Source organism: Petromyzon marinus, unplaced genomic scaffold (assembly GCF_048934315.1).
Source record: "Petromyzon marinus isolate PM22_M1 ecotype Great Lakes invasive population unplaced genomic scaffold, UKy_Petmar_22M1.pri1.0 PM_G_Scaffold_4, whole genome shotgun sequence".
NCBI classification, from domain to species: Eukaryota; Metazoa; Chordata; class Hyperoartia; order Petromyzontiformes; family Petromyzontidae; genus Petromyzon; species Petromyzon marinus.
In genome coordinates, this window is record NW_027422983.1 from 7,151,096 (window position 1) to 7,167,558 (window position 16,463).

The following is a 16,463-nucleotide window of genomic DNA, read 5'->3' on the forward strand; positions in this document are numbered from 1 at the left end:
GATGAGGCGACACGGAGCGGCTGGCCGTCTGCAGATCGATTCCAACGTAATCGAGCGTCTGTCCCTGTGCCTCCGTCGTTGGTACAAGGGGTGCGTGTCTCCGTTGTGGAGTTTCTGGATAATGTTTGGAATTAACCCAATTTTGACCGTGACACCAACATGCAATGACCTGTGCGTTGTGAATGACGCAACGTTATGTTTTACATCTGCCGTTTAGCAGACCGCGCATATTGTGGTGAATGTTACTGAGGTAGCCAGGTGTGCCTGTCGGATTTTAACCTTGAACCTCTGCAATAAATAGAGAATGTGCTACCACATTCTTGGTTCTTTCGGAACAGTCACGTGAATAGAAAACAAAAAAATAAGAAAATTGGAAAATAATAAATTGATGAAAAGATGCCCATTGGTCGACTGAGATGACTGTGCCCCCCACAGTGTACACACACACAGTGTACACACACACAGTGTACACACACACAGTGCGTATACACACAGTGTATACACAGAGTGTACACACACAGTGTACACACACACTGTACACACACAGTGTATACACACAGTGTACACACACACAGTGTACACACACACACAGTGTACACACACACAGTGTACACACACACACAGTGTATACACACAGTGTACACACACACAGTGTACACACACACAGACAGTGTACACACACACAGTGTACACACACAGTGTACACATACACAGTGTACACACACACACAGTGTACACACACAGTGTATATACACACACAGTGTACACACACAGTGTACACACATACAGACAGTGTACACACACACAGTGTACACACACAGTGTACACATACACAGTGTACACACACACACACAGTGTACACACACAGTGTATATACACACACAGTGTACACACACAGAGTGTACACACACAGTGTATACACACACACAGTGTACACACACAGAGTGTACACACACACAGTGTATACACACAGTGTAGACACACGCACACAGTGTACAAACACACAGTGTACAAACACACAGTGTACACACACACAGTGTACACACACAGTGTACACACACAGTGTACACACACACAGTGTACACACAGAGTACACACACAGTGTACACAGACAGTGTATACACAGTGTACACACACACACACACAGTGTACACACAGTGTACACACACACAGTGTACACTCACACAGTGTACACACACACACAGTGTGCACACACACACAGTGTACACACACACAGTGTACACACACAGTATATACACACACACAGTGTATACACACAGTATATACACACACACAGTGTGTACGCACACACACTGTACACACACAGTGTATACACACAGTGTACACACACACACATTGTGTACACACACAGTATACACACAGTGTACACACACACACATTGTGTACACACACACAGTGTACACACACACACAGTATACACACAGTGTACACACACACAGTGTATACACAATAATGTCCACGTTGTTGTAGCTGAGCCCACGCATCCAAGCGAGGGAGCAATGAAAATGAATCTAAATCAACTTAAACTCCAATCCCGCTCTGTGACGTCACCACTCAGCATTACTTCATCGGCGTGAAACGCCAGGGGGAGGTGTACCTCGCTAGTGACGTCATGTCACCAAGGTATTCCACCGCACTCTTGCACGTGACGTCACCTCCGCTTGGGTCACTGACGATATCGTTCCAGTGCTAATCCTTATTTGGGCAAAGCTACGCCCAGTGACGGCAACTCATTAACATAATGTGTTCGTTAAAGCCGTCGCGAGTTTATTGCGACGGGTTCAGCACTCACGACGTAACGGACGGCAGCATTATCATAATTATTTCATTCTCTAATTTATTTATTTATGGAGCCGCTCATTGTGGGAGGAGCGTATCTCGTGCCCCGGAAGTGACGTCACATCACCTGCTGCTGCGTGACTTCCTGCACTGAAGTCCAAGGTGAGAAATTCTCATTGCGATTGTGGTGGTGGTGGTTGTTGTTGTTTACTAAGGTAGAACCTCTCTCTCTCTCAGGGATGTCAGTTGAGTAGCAGCGAGCATGGGAATCGATGTCCAGGTTGGAACTTTACAACGCGGGGCCTAGCCACGCGGGGCCTTGCCTCCTACCCTCGCCTGATTGCATTCACTTTAATTATCTCTCTTAAGTTTAATTTGTCTTCACCCGGCTCGCCACTTTGTAACTTTGTTTTATTGTAAATATTCACGCAGTTTTTATTTTCTTTTGTTAGCAGGCCAAGCCCGCTTGAGCTGCTATACCGCTCTTGTTATCAGAAGCGACCTGCCCACAACAAAACAAGGTGAGGCTTTGTCAACGTGTGTGAATGTTTTGACTTAAAACTTTGGTGACTGCAGGAATTAATATTCTTGGTTCTTTCGGTAAAGTCACGTAGATAGAAAATAAAATAAAAATAACATAATAATTTTTCTTTTTTAAATGAAGCAAAAAACCCCACAACGTTTCTATGGCAACATTAATGTTGAAGATGCGAGTGCTTACAGGAATATTTATGACATTTGCCCTCTCATTGCGTGCCATGACAGTGCTGTTTGCACAGTCACACGTAGTCACTGTAAGATGATTTTCTTGGTCGTGTTTTTGTTTTTTTGCTTGTTGTGGTTGCACCCGATTCAAGAGCCGAATGGCTCACGGGACTATAACCAAAATAAATCAAACTGAAAATCAAAAATACTGAAACCGCGTGATGAATTTTGGGAAAGTTTTTCACTGCATCTCCAAATATATATAAAAGGCAAAGTTGTGATTGTGTGTGTTGTCTGTTCAAAATGTTTAGCGTACTTCCCGACATGCAACAAACTGGAAACTTGCCATGTGGGTACTTTCCAGACTGTACACCATACAAACATTATACAAATACACTTTTGTGTTTTTGTTGGGGGGGGGTGGGGAGCTCAATAATGTATAGATTTTTTGCACGGCAAGTGAGCTGTGATGTCAAATCTGTCACGTGACCCGCGCACGTGGAAGCGTAACGCATTGTAGTGTAGCGGTTAGCGTTGTCTGTGTGTGTGTGTCTGTGTGTGTGTTTGTGTGTGTGTATCTGTGTGTGTGTGTCTGTGTGTGTGTCTGTGTGTGTGTCTGTGTGTGTGTCTGTGTGTGTGTGTCTGTCTGTGTGTGTCTGTGTGTCTGTGTGTGTGTAGAAGCGTAATGCATTGTAGTGTATCGGTTAGCGCTACGCTACGCTACGAACCCGGCAACCCGAGTTTGATTCCCGTTCACGGCCACCACCGGTGATGATTAATTCAACCGCTTCTGGGCCTCCCCTAGGTCGACTCAGCCTTAAACGAGTAACTGTTGTGGTGTGAACATCGCCACTGGGGAGACAAAGGCGGCCGGACGTGGGGATCCAAGTCCCGGGCGAAGCCGGGTAGTGCAGCTAGTCATGAATATATGAATGAATATAGACGTGTAAGTCACGTGTGACTGTATATATTAATTCCTCCATGGCTCGATACTGATGTGTCGATGGTGTGGATATTCTTATTTTCTGTCTGCAGCTGACGCTGGTCTGATGGAGCAAAGGCAGTCAGCACAGCAGCTCGGTACGACAAGTCGACAATGCGACCAGCGTGCATACGGCACGGATCGGACTGGAAATTTGACACAGCACCAGAGAACTCGCACAGGAGAGAAACCCTTCAAGTGCACTGTGTGTGAGAAGGCATTTTCAGATTCATCGACTCTTAAAAAACACCAGAGAACACACACGGGAGAGAAACCCTTCAGGTGCACGATGTGCGGGGTGGCGTTTACACAGTCATATAATCTTGTAATACACCAGAGAACACACACGGGAGAGAAACCCTTCAAGTGCAGTGTTTGTGGGAAGACATTTTCAGGTTCATTTGTTCTTAAAACACACCAGAGAACACACACGGGAGAGAAACCCTTCAAGTGCAGTCTGTGCGTGAAGGCATTTGCACAGTCATCTGATCTTGTAAAACACCAGAGAACACACACGGGAGAGAAACCCTTCAGGTGCACGATGTGCAGGATGGCGTTTACACAGTCATGTAATCTTGTAACACACCAGAGAACACACACGGGAGAGAAACCCTTCAAGTGTACTCTGTGTGGGAAGGCGTTTACACTTTCATCTACTCTTGTAATACACCAGAGAACACACACGGGAGAGAAACCCTTCAGGTGCACTCCGTGCGGGAAGGCGTTTGCACAGCAACCACATCTTATAGAACACCGGAAAACACAGAAGCATCAGAAGATCCACAAGGAGTGGAGTCTGAAATCAGCTTGTGAAAGTCAAAGTGCCGCAATAAGCCCATCCCTCTTGAAACAAGACCCGGAAGAAAATCCCAGCTTGGACACTTTTAAAGGTATCGAGGTGAAATATGAAGAGGTGATGGTGAAGAGGGAAGAAGTGAAGGTGAAGAGGGAAGAAGTGATGGTGAAGAGGGAAGAGGTGATGGTGAAGAGTGAAGAAGTGAAGGTGAAATGTGAAGATGAAACTCTAAAATGGGACCTTCACATCGATGGAGGCAACGTGAAGCAGGAGGAGAATTCTGACTGTGAGGCAGAGCAAGGCAACTCCCAGCAGTTTGTGGAAGTGGAGGTGTGGGTGGACTTCCTCCGAGACAATACAAAGTCAAGTGGAGACCCGGTAGATGTGTAAGCCAGAGACAATGTCGCTACAATAGATGCACCTTTGTCACAGGCCTTTAATGACAAGAATGTGAAGTTGAACACTCTGCTCCTAGGTTCATCCTGCAGAGTAAGAGCGGCCAGTCTTTGTGGACCTGTGGGTTGGGTCAATCTCTCACCAGGAGTGAGAGACAATAAGCCCCCAAGCATTCACTATGTTATCATAATAATTGCATTTACACGGTGCTTGCTTAACTGCCTCAGCACCTCGGAGTTTTGTACCTCGTCTGAAGCACTCGAAGAGCATCCCCAAGTAGCAGCTGCCCCTGTGTGGCACAAGGTGGTGGCCCTGCACCAGCCTGCATGTGGACAAGAGCCTTTCAGTAGGGGGCGATGATTGATGCGTCATCTCAGTTGTGTAGTTTGTAGGTAATGTTTAGAATTTGCTACACTTTCACTCAGACGCCAGCATGCAATGGCCTACTCGTTTTGAATGACACAATAGTATGTTTTACATACACTGTGAAGCAGACTGCATTTTTTTAAAAGTTTGTTAATACGATGTAACGTGATGCAGTATATTTCACTGCAGTAATCCAATTTTGTAAATATGCCTGTCAATAATTTAGAATGTATACTTGTCTGGTTTTGTGCATACTTGTAACATTTGATCTGTAAGGGTCAAACATTGAATAAGTGATGTTAGGACAAAGTGTGTGTGTGTGTTTGAAAGTAACCTGTACAGAGAACTCAGGTGGGACCCGTTGTTCTTGTGATACAGGTCAAACGGTGTTTTTGTGTTCCACGAAGCATCTGGAGCAACTCATTGTCTTTGAAATAGGTAGCACGCTCGGATCATTCATCAGTTACAAGGCATACCACTTGAAAGTTACACGTGTAGGAGGAGGTACATTCTCTACAACACGAATTGTAGTTTTGTCTTACGTGTTGATGTAGATTTTGTCTAACTGGGACTATAAATGCACCCTGCTGATTGACGTCTGGATGTTCGTTACCTATCGGTTGAAGCAAACCCCACTGCTGTTGTTGAGACGCTGTGCACCAATAAGGGTCCAACACATTGACGGCCTTCATGCCAGGAAAGTCACAACATTTCCACACGAAGGACGAATTCACACAAGCACCCCTTGCTCCGTTTTGAAGTTTTAAAATGAAACATCTTTGAATTGTGTTGTGTTTTGAATTAGATTTTATTTCTTCATTAAAAGCTTGTATCAATTTTCATCTGGAAGACTTCATTGAAAAGGACATTTCGCGTGAATTTTCTCTCGTCATTAAGTAGATGGCCTTGCCGGGGGTTCGGTTCAATGCGGACACAAACTGTACACACACACAGTGTACACACAGTGTACACTGTGTGTGTGTACATACAGTGTACACACAGTGTGCACACACAGTGTACACACACAGTGTATACACACTGTACACACACAGTGTATACACACTGTACACACAGTGTACATACAGTGTACACACACAATGTACACATTGTACACACACAGTGTACACACACACTATACATACAGTATACACACAGTGTACACACACAGGGAACACAGTGTATATATATACACAGTGTACACACACACAGTGACACACACAGTGACACACAGCGACACACAGTGACATAGTGTACATACACACAGTGTACACACACACAGTGTTACTCAATAATGTCCACGTTGTTGTAGCTGAGCTCACACACCCAAGGGAAGGAGCAATGGAAAATGAATCTAAATCAACTTAATCTCCAACTCTGTGACGTCACCACTCTGCAATACCTCATCGGCGTGAAACGCCAGGGGGAGGTGTACCTCGCTACTGACATAAAGTATTCACCCCTCCGCCGTCCCCCGCGCTCTTGAGCGTGACGTCACCTCCCCTTGGGTCTGCCGATATCGGTCCAGTGGCAATCCTTATTTGGGCAAAGCTACGCCCAGTGACTGTTGGCTCATTAACATAATGTGTCCGTTAAAGCCGTCGCAAGTTTATTTCGACGGGTTCAGCGCCCACGCCCCCATCCCTCGACATATGGGCCGGCGTCATTAACATAATTTATTCAGTTAAAGAGCCGTTGGTGGGAGGGAAGTGACGTCATACTACTTCCTGCTGTCGCGAGGTAACAGGAAGCTGCCGTGTGCGCGCTTGCACTGAAATCCGAGGTGAGAAATTCTCATCGTTGTGGTGGTGGTGGTCGTGGTGGTTGTTGTTGTTGTTGTTTACCAAGGTAGAGCCTCTCTCTCGTAGGGATGTCAGTTGAGTAGCAGCGAGCATTGGAATCGACGTCCAGGTTGGAACTTTACAACGCGGGGCCTAGCCACGCGAGGCCTTGCCTCCTGCCCTCGCCTGATTGCATTCACTTTAATTATCTCGCTTAAGTTTAATTTGTCTTCACCCGGCTCGCCACTTTGTAACTTTGTTTTATTGTCAATATTCACGCAGTTTTTTTTCTTTTGTTACCAGGCCAAGCCCGCTTGAGCTGCTATACCGCTCTTGTTATCAGAAGCGACCTGCCCACAACAACACAAGGTGAGTCTTTGTCAACGTGTGTGAATGTTTTGACTTAAAACTTTGGTGACTGCAGGAATTAATATTCTTGATTCTTTCGGTAAAGTCACGTAGACAGAAAATAAAATAAAAGATAATAAATTTAATGAAAAATAAAAAAAATAAAAATGAAGCAAAAAACCCACGACGTTTCGATCGCAACACAAGTGGTCTTTATCTTATTAAATTTAATCTGTTATTTTTATTTTCTATCTACGTGACTTTACTGAAAGAACCAACAATACGTGTGTCAATGTATCTATCGGTCAAAGACGCTAAGCGCGTGCCGCTGTTGACTCTGAATGTGTGGAAGGGAACACCTTCACCACGGGGAGAGAGAGACAGAGACACGGATAGCCTCGGCTATGTTGATTGATCCTCGATTCATTACTTGGTGGAGTGAGGTAGAATTAATGCTGAGCAGATGAAGGTGGCCAGGCATGGTGCTGGTCACACCACCACCTGTTTACTCATGGCAGTGTGTGACAGTGTCAAGTTTGTGTTTGCAGTAAAGTCTCTTAACTAGGTTGAACACGGAGGTTATATCAAAGCAATAGTTTAGTTTTGTTTTCCTCTGGAACTCTTTGTAAGAATGGAAACAGGATGTGAACACAGCACACACATGCAGCTGAAGTCAGAACTGTTCATCCCCAGCATTCAAGAACATCTGAGCCTGGACTCACACCTGAGTTGCGATTGAACATTAATTCATGCATTTCTGCAAAACACAAATAGTATTGTTTTCAAAACCCTTTGCTATGTCAGCTGAATTTAGTTTTCATAAATATTCCTTTTGTAGTCAGACAGCCGAAATTGTGTGCTTAGAGTTTTGGGTTAACATTCATCTTGAAGATATGAAGGCTTCCAGGCATATTAATGACATTTTCCCTCTCATTGTGTGCCATAGCCCGTGGAGAGAAACCCTTCAGGTGCACTCTGTACGTGAAGGCGTTTGCACAGTCACCACATCTTAAAGTACACCAGAGAACACACACGGGAGATAAACCCTTCAAGTTGCAGTGTGTGCGTGAAGGCATTTGCACGTTCATCAAATCTGATGAATTTGAGAAACTTTTCATTACATCATGAATATATTAATAAGTATAGACGTGTAAGTCACGTGTGCATTCCTCTGTGCCTGACATGTAGATGGTGTGGATATTATTTTTTATGTCTGCAGCTGACGCTTCCTCTGCAGAATTGGTCTGATGGAGCAAAGGCACTCAGCGCAGCTCGGTATGACAAGTCAACAATGCGACCAGCATGCATACAGCACGGACATGACTGGAAATTTGACACGGCACCAGAGAACTTACACGGGAGAGAAACCCTTTAAATGTACTGTGTGTAACAAGGCATTTGCATGGCCATCAGTTTTTCAGAACCACCAGAGAACACACACGGGAGAGAAACCCTTCATGTGCACGATGTGCGGGATGGCGTTTACACAGTCATGTAATCTTGTAACACACCAGAGAACACACACGGGAGAGAAACCCTTCAAGTGCACTGTGTGTGGGAAGGCATTTTCACAGTCATCAGCTCTTAAAATTCACCAGAGAACACACACGGGAGAGAAACCCTTCAAATGCACTGTGTGTGGGAAGACATTTTCAGATTCGTTTGCTCTTAAAACACACCAGAGAACACACACGGGAGAGAAACCCTTCAAGTGCAGTGTGTGTGTGAAGGCATTTTCACAGTCATCTGCTCTAAAAACACACCAGAAAACACACGGGAGAGAAACCCTTCAGGTGCACTGTGTGTGAAGGCATTTTCACGGTCATCTGGTCTTAAATCACACCAGAGAACACACAGGAGAGAAACCTTTCAAGTGCAGTGTGTGCGGGAAGGCATTTGCACATTCATCAAATCTTCAAGTACACCAGAGAACACACAAGCAATAGACCAGGGGTCGGGAACCTTTTTGACTAAGAGAGCCATGAAAGCAAAAAATTTGGAAATTTATTTCAGTGAGAGCCATATAATATATTTTAAAAGTGAATTCAACTAAATGTCAGTATAATAAGCCTCTGAATTTATTCTTTTAAATAATGTTGTTATAACACTCACCATTAATGCGACTTCTGGTGCTGCATGGATTTGCTGATGTCTTTGTAGTCGGGTTGGTACTTGGTGAGGTTAAGCTTCATGCAAGCGTTGAGGCTTTCATCCGTTAAACGTGATCGTAGGTTGGACTTGATGTTTTTAAGATGTGAGAATGACTGCTCACATGCATACGTAGATCCAAACATGGTCAATACAGCAATACTCACACGCTGCAGTGTGTGGTATGTGACAGGAAGCGCGTTCCAAGTTTTGAGAATCAGCTGGTCTTCGGGTTGGAGTTTTTTCATTTCTGTCCACATGTGCTTGCTCGCCAACTCCGCTTTCTGTCGTGTGATTCTTTCCAAATCTTCATTCAGTGACTTGAACTTATTCACCCACATGTCTGAGGCCTTCAGGTCAGCCACTTCTGCTTCAAAATCTCTGACGGAGACACCAGGGATGTAATTCAGGTCGGCTGTGTTCAGTGAACACTCGTTTGGATGGGTGATGAACTTAAAAAGACGAGTGTGCTCACGAAATTCTCCAAAGCGTGCTTTGAAGGACTGTAGGAGACTGGATGTGCAGCCAGCTAGCTGGTGGAGATCAAGGTTTTGAATGGGCTCACTTGCTGTGCATGCATCTTTAAATTGGCTCAGTTTTTCAAAATGTAGTAAACGACCTGTTTCAAGATCCGTGATGAAAAGCTCCAGCTTGTTTTCAAAAGCAAATACAGCTTGTTGAAGGGATAACACTGTATTTCCAATGCCTTGCATTTTCACGTTGAGCTGGTTCAGATGTTCAGTCAGATCTACGAGATAGTAAAACTTGAGGAGCCACTCGGTGTCGGCTAGCTCAGGATGCCCGACGCCTTTCATTTCAAGGAAAGTCCGGATTTCGTTCAGGCAAGCCGCAAAACGGCTAAGCACCTTCCCTCTTGACAACCAACGCACATTGCTGTGCAAAAGCAGACCAGGATAGTTATTTACAACTTCATCCAGCAGTGTTTTAAACTGGCGATCATTTAAGGCTCGGGCAACAATAAAGTTGATCACACGAATGACCAGCGACATCACTTCGCCAAACTGCCTGTCACACATCTGAGCACAAAGTGCCTCCTGGTGTATAATGCAATGGAAACTTAGGATGGGTCTATTTTCATGTTCACGGAGAAGCGCCACAAATCCTTTGTTTTTCCCCACCATACACGGAGCACCATCAGTACACACTGAGAGAAGTTTATCCATAGGTAGACTTTTTTCTTGAGCAAACTCCATGAAAGACTTGAATAAATCCTCACCTCTTGTGGACCCTTTTAATGGCAGAACAGCAAGACTTTCTTCGCGCAGTGTGTCACCAACAGCATATCTTGCAATCACGCTGAACTGCGACAAATGGCTCACGTCTGTTGACTCATCCAAAGCCAGAGAAAAGAACGGCGCTGCATTTATGTCCTTCACTTGCGTTTCCTCCACTTTGTTTGCCATTACGATGGTACGATCATGAACAGTTCTTGCCGACAGAGGCATGTCTTGTATCCGTTTGATTATCTTGTCTTTGTTCGGAAGATCATCAAAAAGTTCATTGGCTACATCCAGCATGAACGTTTTAGCATACTCGCCATCTTTGAATGGTTTTCCGTTCCTCACTATTGCTAAAGAACCAGCAAAGCTAGCCGAATTATAGTCACCTTGCCGGGTCCATACGCGGAGTTGCTGCTGGCTAGCTTGCACCCTGCTCAGAAGCTCTTGGCACGCTTTCTTTCTGCTGTCTCCCGCAGGGTATTTTGATGCAAAGGTAGCGTGGCGCGTGTCGAAGTGCCGCTTTACATTCGACCGTTTCAACGATGTAATTTTGTCATTGCAAATTAGACACACTGCAGAACCCGCTCTCTCCACAAAGGCGAATTCTTCGGTCCATTCGTCCTGAAATGTACGATACTCGTCGTCTTTTTTTCTTTTCGCCATCTTCTTCGTCGAAGGGTTAGCTTTGAGCTAATGACCGAGCAGACGCAGTCTCAGACTGATTCAAAAGGGGGCGTTTACCTGTTTTACCCAGCAACGGCAAACGTAGGCCAGTATCATCCAATTAAAATAATGGACAATTGCTCCTGCAGCCCTGAACAGGACATGCGCAGTGAAAAATCGATGGATGGATTAAAACAAGTGAGAATATTTTGTTTTATCTGCGAGCCATATGCAATCATCAAAAGAGCCACATCTGGCTTGCGAGCCATAGGTTCCCGACCCCTGCAATAGAAGATCCACAAGGAGTGGAGTCTGAAATCAGCTTGTGAAAGTGAAAGTGCCGCAATGAGCCCATCCCTCATGAAACACGAACCGGATGAAAATCCCAGCTTGGACACTTTTAAAGGTATCGAGGTGACATATGAAGAGGTGAAGGTGAAATGTGAAGAGGTGATGGTGAAGAGGGAAGAAGTGAAGGTAAAATGTGAAGATGAAGATTCAACTCCAAAATGGGACCTTCACATCGTAAAGCAGGAGGAGAATTCTGACTGAGGCAGAGCGAGGCAACTCCCAGCAGTTTGTGGAAGTGGAGCTGTGGGTGGACTTCCTCCTAGACAATACAAAGTCAAGTGGAGACCCGGTAGATGTGTAAGCCAGAGACGATGTCGCTGCAATAGATGCACCTTTGTCACATGCCTTTAATGACAAGAATGTGAAGTTGACCACTTTGTGGGCCCGTGGGTTTGGTAGATCTCTAACCAGGAGCAAGAGCCAATAAGCTCCCAAGCATTCACTATGTTATCATAATAATTGCTTTTACACGGTGCTTGTTTAATCGCCTCAGCAACTCGGAGTTTTGTGTCGTACCTCGTCTGAAACGCTCGAAGAGCATCCCCAAGTAGCAGCTGCCCCTGTGTGGCACAAGGTGGTGGCCCTGCACCAGCCTGCATGTGGACAAGAGCCTTTCAGTAGGGGGCGATGATTGATGCGTCATCTCAGTTGTGTAGTTCGTAGGTAATCTTGATTCGAAGCTTTCGTGACTGCAGGAATCCACACTCTTGAGTTCTTTCGGTAAAGTCACCACGTGGGTAGAAACATAACAGATCACGGCGTTTAGATCACAACACGCACAATCGTCATCAGGTGGGACAACCACAGCAAGAGAAACTGCTGAAGTAGTAGGCGCCTACTCCAGCAGTTTCTTATTGCTGCTGTGCTTGTCCCACCTGATGACGATTGCTTGTGTTGCCATCGAAGCGCCCTCATCTATTTTTTGTAGCGTAATGTTTAGAATTTGATACATTTTGACCCAGACGCCAGCATGCAACGGCCTACTCGTTTTGAATGACGCAACAATAGTATGGTGTACATACACGGTTTAGCAGACGGTGCGTATTTGTAAAATAACTTCTTGTTAATACGATGTAACATGATGCAGTCAATTTCGCTGCAGTAATTCAATGTTGTTAATATGCCCGTCAATATGCCCGTCAATAATTTAGAATTAATACTTGTCTGATTGTGCGCGTACATGTAACATTTTGTCTGAGGGTCAAATATTGAATAAGTGATGTTAGGACAAAGTGTGTGTGTGTGTTTGGAAGTAACCTGTACAGAGAACTCGGGTGAGACCCGTTGTTCTTGTGATACAGGTCAAAGGGTGTTTTGTGTTTCACGAAGCGTCTGCCTCTGGAGCAACTCATTGTCTTTGAAATAGGGAGCACGCTCGGATCATTCATCAGTTACAAGGCATACCACTTGAAAGTTACACGTATAGGAGGAGGTACATTCTCTACAACACGAATTGTAGTTTGGCATACGTGTTGACGTAGATTTTGTCTAACTGAGACTAGAAAGGCACCTTGCTGATTGACGTCTGGATGTTCGTACCTATCGCTTGAAGCAAACCCCACTGCTGTTGTTGAGACGCTGTGCACCAATAAGGGTCCAACACATTGACGGCCTTCAGGCCAGGAAAGTCACAACATTTGCACACGAAGGACGCATTCACGCAAGCACCCCATGCTCCGTTTTGAAGTTTTAAAATGAAACATCTTTGAATTGTGTGGTGTTTTGAATTAGATGATTTTATTTCTTCATTAAAAGCTTGTATCAATTTACATCTGGAAGACTTCATTGCAAAGGACATTTCGTGTGAACTTTCTCTCGTCATTAAGTAGATGGCCTTGCCGGGGGTTTGGACACAAACAGTGTACACACAGTGTATACACACAGTGTACAAACACGCAGTGTGCACACACAGTGTACACACAATGTACACACAGTGCGCACACACACAGTGTACACTGTGTGTGTGCACACAGAGTGTACACACACTGTACACACAGTGTACACACAGTATACACACAGTGTACACACAATGTACACACACATTGTACACCCACAGTGTACACACACACAGTGTACACACAGTTTATACACAGTGTACACACACAATGTACACACACAATGTACACACACAGTGTACACACAAACAGTGTACACAGTGTACACACACAATGTATACACATAGTGTACACACACAATGTACACACACAGTGACACAACAACAACCGCCATTCGCCACTAAGTGGCGGTGACGTCACCACGACGCTTGTGCCAGGCACAGTGACACACAAAGACAAAGATCCCCCGTATAGCCTTAACAGACTGTAGGGGCAAGTGCTGTTAGCGAGCACCTATGAAGGCCGGAACGGTACACGAGGAGGTGGGTGGCCAGCACCACGCCCGACCGCCTGTGTCTCCCTAGTGGCGATGTTTACACCACACTAGGTACTCAGTGACACAGCGACACACAGTGACACACAGTGACACACACAGTGACACATGGTGTACACACACACAGTGTACACACACACGGTGTATACACAATAATGTCCACGTTGTTGCTGAGCTCACACACCCAAGGGAGGGAGCAATGGAGAATGAATCGAAATCAACTTAAACTCCAACTCTGTGACGTCACCACTCTGCATTACCTCATCGGCGTGAATCGCCAGTGGGAGGTGTACCTCGCTAGTGACGTCATGTCACCAAGGTATTCACCCCTCCCCCGTCCACCGCGCCCTTGTGCGTGACGTCACCTCCGCTTGGGTCACTGCCGATATCGTTCCAGTGGCAATCCTTATTTGGGCAAAGCTACGCCCAGTGACTGGCGAGTTGCGACGGGTTCAGCGCCGACGCCCCCATCCCTCGACGTGTGGGCCGGCCTCGTTAACATAATTTATTCAAATTTTGATTTAAAGCTTTCGTGACTGCAGTAATTCATATTCTTAGTTTTTTCGGTAAAGTCACGTTGAAGAGAAACAACAAAATAATAAAATATATATATAAACAATAAATAATTCTCACGACGTTTCGACCATAACTCAAACGGTCATCTTCAGTTGTGTTGGTTTGCATAAATTAATTTTTAAACGGCGCATTTATTTATTTATAAAAACGTTAGCGTCACGCGCAGCGATTTGGCAGTTTACCCAGGACTAGTCCATCTATATTTTGAAAAGAGGAGGGGGGAGACGAAATTTTTTTTTTTTATATATATAATGTATGCTGTCTGAAAGCCAATGTAAGCATGAACAATCAATTAATAACTTAAATGTTTATCAAATCTTTCCAATGATTGCTAAGATAGAATCCATCTTCTCGGTTGAAATTGTCTCTGTGCTTGTATATGTGGTTAGCCTCATGAACCAATCTCTCATGGAAGCCAGATGGCTTACAAAGAACCTCTGTCTTGGAAAAGTCAATGGCATGTGAGCCTACTGAATTAGAACAATGATCTGCTACGGCCGAGATGTTGGTCCTACCGTGTTTAAGGTCTGCTTTGTGTTCACGAATGCGGTCCGAGACATGGCGTTTGGTTTCTCCAATGTAACTACTACCACAGAGGCAACTTAGTTTGTAGACACCAGGGTATTGTATGTCCGGAATCACATCTTTTACAGACGGAACCAGATCACGGATTTTATGTAATGTGTTGAAACGGACCTGGATCTTGTGTTTATTCAAGATTTTGGAGATCTTTTTTGTGATCCCAGCAATGTAGGGTAAAGTGATGGTTTTGAAAGGCTCCTCAAGAGGGTTCTTCTTCATGGTTTGAGTGATTGCTTTGCGAATTGTATAGTCGGAGTAACCATTAGCCCTAAGAGCTTGGTGTACGGCTTGAGTTCACTGCTTATGTGTTCCTGGTCGGATATGCATTGGGCTCTATGATACAGAGTCTTGATGAGAGAATTCTTCTGTGATGGATGGTGGTGGGAATCCGATTTCAGATAAGCATCCGTATGGGTAGCTTTCCTGTAAACAGAGTGGCTCATTGAACCATCAGGTCTCTTTTTAATTAGGACATCCAAGATACCTTTTTTGGATGTCCTAATTAAAAAGAGACCTGATGGTTCAATGAGCCACTCTGTCTACAGGAAAGCTACCCATACGGATGCTTATCTGAAACCGGATTCCCACCACCATCCATCACAGAAGAATTCTCTCATCAAGACTCTCTATCATAGAGCCCAATGCATATCCGACCAGGAACACATAAGCAGTGAACTCAAGCACGTACACCAAGCTCTTAGGGCTAATGGTTACTCCGACTATACAATCCGCAAAGCTATCACTCAAACCATGAAGAAGAACCCTCTTGAGGAGCCTTTCAAAACCATCACTTTACCCTACATTGCTGGGATCACAAAAAAGATCTCCAAAATCTTGAATAAACACAAGATCCAGGTCCGTTTCAACACATTACATAAAATCCGTGATCTGGTTCCGTCTGTAAAAGATGTGATTCCGGACATACAATACCCTGGTGTCTACAAACTAAGTTGCCTCTGTGGTAGTAGTTACATTGGAGAAACCAAACACCATGTCTCGGACCGCATTCGTGAACACAAAGCAGACCTTAAACACGGTAGGACCAACACCTCGGCCGTAGCAAATCATTGTTCTAATTCAGTAGGCTCACATGCCATTGACTTTTCCAAGACAGAGGTTTTTTGTAAGCCATCTGGCTTCCATGAGAGATTCGTTCATGAGGCTATCCACATATACAAGCACAGAGACAATTTCAACCGAGAAGATGGATTCTATCTTAGCAATCATTGGAAAGATTTGATAAACCATTTCAGTTCTTAATTGATTGTTCACGCTTACATTGGCTTTCAGACAGCATACATTATAAAAAAAAATTTCGTCTCCCCCCTCCTCTTTTCAAAATA

At 44.7% G+C, this 16,463-nt stretch overlaps 1 protein-coding gene across 1 annotated transcript; it reads left to right on the plus strand.

The window, feature by feature from the left end:
- Nucleotides 1-2,256: 2,256 nt before the first annotated feature.
- LOC142916538 (uncharacterized) lies at nucleotides 2,257-5,882 on the plus strand. The gene is made up of 2 exons (XM_076061660.1): nucleotides 2,257-2,321; nucleotides 3,541-5,882. The coding sequence occupies exon 2, from the start codon at nucleotides 3,555-3,557 to the stop codon at nucleotides 4,671-4,673; it is 1,119 nt and encodes a 372-aa protein (XP_075917775.1). The 5' UTR covers nucleotides 2,257-2,321; nucleotides 3,541-3,554; the 3' UTR covers nucleotides 4,674-5,882.
- Nucleotides 5,883-16,463: the final 10,581 nt, after the last annotated feature.